A 4465-nucleotide genomic window follows, 5' to 3' on the forward strand; every position below is an offset into this window, starting at 1 on the left:
CAAAGAAGGATCCTTTCCCTTTTTTTTACCTCGGTCTCCCCATTGGGGCAAACCTAAAGATCCACTCCACTTGGTCCCCCATTCTTGAAAAAGTTAAAAAAAACTACTCTCCGATTGGAAGGCTAAATCCATATCTTTCGGGGATCGTCTAACCCTCATCAAATCCGTTTTAAGTAGCCTCCCGCTCTACTATTTCTCATTGTTTAAAGCTCCATTAAGTGTAATCAAAGAACTCGAAGGTATGCGTCGTGACTTTTTTTGGGGAGGTTCCTTTGACGAAAGGAAAATGGCTTGGGTTAAATGGAGTCAAGTTCTTTTACCATACGAATCCGGAGGTCTAAATGTTATCACTTTAAAATTAAAAAACCTTTCACTTCTCACTAAATGGTGGTGGAGATTTCTTACAAACGAAAACACTTTTTGGGTTCGGGTCATTAAAAGCATTTATGGGAAAAGTGGTGGTCTAAGTTGCATCTCAACGCCTCCTGATAACGAATTGAAAAAATTTTCTGGGCGAGTTTGGACGAGCATTATTAAAATTGAGCAACCCCTAACTAAGTTAGGGGTTAATCTTTCTAACGATTTTTTTAAAGTTGTAGGTAATGGAATGGATACTAGCTTTTGGAATGACAAATGGGTTGGTGAACTTTCTCTCAAAGAAGCATATCCACGACTTTACAGATTGGAATCGTCTAAAGACGTCTCGGTTGCCGATAGGGTTGGTTTTGCAGATAATTCTATTGTTTTCTCATAGGATTGGACTTCACAACCGAAATGGAGAACAAATGATGAACTTAGTCGTCTAACAGACAGTTTAAAGGGCTGCAATTCTCGACAAATTCCCCGTCAAAATGGTCCTGGAAGCATTGTGCAAGCGGAAAATTTTCTACTGATTCCCTCCTGTCACGCCTTGTTACATCCAGCGTCCAGCCCTCTACGGCCGTGCAAACTGACCTTAACCCCCTTGTTCCGCAAAAAAAGCTATTTTCATCTGGAGGGCGAAGCAAAATAAACTTCCCTTTCGAACGGAATTAGATAGAAAAGGCATCGACCTCCACTCAACTAGGTGCCCGGTTTGCGACAAGGATATTGAAACTCTTCACCACTCCCTTATTACATGCGACTTCGCCATTGATGTATGGGAAAGAATCTGTAAGTGGTAGAATCTCGACAAGCTTCATCTTTCGTGCTTAAATGATCTCGCTAAATGCCTAAACCCGCAAATAAACACAAATCTTGGAACGTCCATTTGGCAAGTGGTTGTTTGGGTTTCTAGTTATTATATATGGCTCCATCGAAATGATTGCACGTTTAGCTCGAAATGCCTAAGCTCCACAAAGACCTTCTCGGATATCCAAAGTAAGTGTTACGAATGGATAAAGACTCGTTGGAAAAAAGGTTCATTAGACTGGCACAAATGGATCTCTCATCCTCGTTGGTTCGATGCAAATCACACTAAATCCGGCATTGGTTAAGGTAGGTTTTTTATGCCGGATCCCTTTGGTTAATTCATGGTCAGGATCTAAGTGGTTGTGTGATTCGGATGCTTTGTCGTTGTATCTCAGCACTGTGTTCAAATCAGCAACCGGCTTGTCTTTTTCAAGTTGATCCCTCCATGTTGATGCCGGAAGGTGAAGGCTTTTCCTACCAAATTAACCAATCGCATTCATATAGATAGTCCCCTCGAGTCACTGTTATAGTTTGCTTGTCTTCGTGTTTAGATTGCTTTATTACTAGTTTAGCCTTCGTGTAAGAGCATTATTAGCTCGACATGCTTGTATAGCTCGATCTGCTTGTACTCTCATTTTTATTTTTATATAGTGTTTTGTTGGCTTTTCAAAAAAAAAAATAAAAAAATAAATAAAAAGTAGTATTATTTTTGTGCATTGATTATTAGCGGATTAATATATAATAGAAAAAGCTCGAACCTAGAGATGAGGACATAAACTATTATGCTTCTAAGCAAATGTGGTTGCTATAATACTATCTCGTGACAAATCATCGAGCATGGAACAATCAACGTAGCCATCATGTATGATGATGAACGATACAAATCATAAGTCAGGAAGAGTGGAAGCCTTTAGGTATAACTAGTTTTCGAACCCTCGCTTAGCGCCGAGGGTTCGATTTTTAATGTATTTTATTGTGTTTAGTTACGGAGCCTGTGAGTGAAAAATCAACATATATGAAAAGTACCCTAAATATTTATCGTTTTTTTAAAAGTGTCCGTTTTGCGTATAGTTAGTGACATTGTGTTCATAAAATTATTCCGAGTTTAAGGATGGTGTCGGAAAAATTTAACTCGTTGCGAGCGAGAAGATATGACCTGTTGAATATTTGAGTGGAGTTTATTTAAGATATTGTATGAAAATTTTAATTTGACGTTTTAACCCCCTGTGTTGGGGGCCGATTTTAATTTTCGAACAAAGTGTGGGGGGCTTTTGTGGTGTTACTTGAAAGAAAGAAGGGGAAAAAAAAGAAGTGAAAAAACGAAAATACCCCTGGTACTATTCATAAGTTTTGTGTAATAGTTAATATGGTAATATGTAGTTTAGACGAATGTTTGCAGCATTGTATCAATTGAAAACAATACTAGTGTTCAGACTTCAGTCTATTATAAAAATTACAAAAATAAAAAAACGAACTTGAATACTGAAAATGTAAAAACAAAATATAAGCATCTCATACTTTTCTTTTCAAAAACATCCATTTTTAAAAAAACATAACAATTCTTTTTTATTTTTCTCTTTTTATTATTTTTTATTTTTTTATTTTCGCATTCCAACACAATAATGTCGTCAAAGTTGATACATAGTTTGAGTGCACGAGTCTTAATAAACTGTATAAAGGAATTGCTGAACTTGCCTTTCTAATTCTTATTGTTATCTCACCAACATTAACAAAAGAGCAAAGATGTATTTGTTTTTCTGGCTTTGCATTGTTTGCATCATATTATCAACAGAAATCAATATATCAATAATATATATTCGGTTGGAAGAATCTGGAAACATGATTTATTTTTTAAAATAGTAAATTCAATCAACTTAGTTGCAAAAATGAAAAAACGTTTTTTTTTTTTTTACATAAATGGTAAAACCGAAGTTTGAAACTTCGGTTTTGCCATATCCGAAGTTTCAAACTTCGGTTTTGGCCTGATGTGTCAGTGGAAACCCTAAATTGAAGTTTGGAACCTCGGTTTTGCAGATAAACAGTAAAATCGAAGTTTCAAACTTCGGTTTTGATGTCTGCTTCAACAGCCTCAATAATGGATTGAAACCTGCAACCCTAGTCTCAATTATGGACTGAAACATGCAACCCTATCATATCAAAATCAGATTTATCATCTTTTTACATTTATTTATATGACCATTATCATCAACTCAAACACAAACATCACCAAGAACACAATTCAAACATATTAAAGTCAGTTTCAAACACCAACAACACAATTCAAACAAATCTTAATTAGTTTCATACATCAACAATTTCAAAAATGTCTATAATTCGTCCATTTATGGTACATTTTCTTTGGGGAGGTCAAATTTCATTTCAAAATGGTTGGCTTACTGGTGATAACAGAACGATTAAAAGGAGTTTTGTGTTGAACACCAAGGTTAACTGTATGCAGTTAAATCAAATGGCGTATAATTATGTAGGTGTGAGTCAAAGATCACACACGTTAAAATGTTCTTGTGGGTTCTTTTCAAGGGAAATGAATGGAAAATTGAACTTACTGACGATAACACTTTGAAAACAATATATATTTTTACTCTCAGAATGATCCAAATTACGAGACTCAAATTGAAATTCAGTTTGAGGAAGTTTTTTCAACCACCCAAAGTTCGGGTTTTATGGATCTTATTCAAACTTTGGAAGGTGGTCCATCAATATCAAACTACCATTCAACAGTTGTTGAAGATGAACAAGAACAAAGAGATGAAGAACAAAATGTAGTAGACTCAGATGATGGTATGTCTACTGCAACCGATGATATAGTTTTTGATTATAGCGTTGAATAGAATGTTTCTGGTGACGAAGGTAGAGACGAGGAAGTGGAACCACATCTGGAGACTGTCCCAGTTTCACGTTTCGGGTTTGTTAATCAAGGTGAGGCCAGTAATAGTTTTCCATTCGATGATGACCAAGAAGCTTCGTGGATTTTTTATGATAAGGAGATCGGTATTATTTCAAAAGGAATGGTGTTCCAGAACAAAGTCGAACTTATATATGCTGTTCGGAAATGGAATACACACCATAATAGAGAAATAGTTGTTACACAAAGCAAGCCGGGTTATTGGCAAGCACATTATAGAACAACTAGCTCAAGTTACAAGGGTCCATAAGAAAGATACCATTGTTGCTGGAGTGTAAGTGGTTCGTCTCACAATCGATCGAAGGTATGGAAAATTACAAAATGGAAAGTTGAACACACGTGTTATGGACACGTATCGGAAAACAACAATCG

General features: G+C 36.1%; 1 protein-coding gene across 1 annotated transcript; it reads left to right on the forward strand.

Moving 5' to 3' along the window:
- Positions 1-286: 286 nt before the first annotated feature.
- Positions 287-754, forward strand: LOC139900518 (uncharacterized). The gene has a single exon (XM_071883285.1). It carries the CDS (start codon positions 287-289, stop codon positions 752-754), a length of 468 nt encoding a protein of 155 aa, XP_071739386.1.
- The last annotated feature ends 3711 nt before the right edge of the window (positions 755-4465 follow it).

The sequence above is a fragment of the Rutidosis leptorrhynchoides genome, chromosome 3, assembly GCF_046630445.1.
Source record: "Rutidosis leptorrhynchoides isolate AG116_Rl617_1_P2 chromosome 3, CSIRO_AGI_Rlap_v1, whole genome shotgun sequence".
NCBI lineage: Eukaryota > Viridiplantae > Streptophyta > Magnoliopsida > Asterales > Asteraceae > Rutidosis > Rutidosis leptorrhynchoides.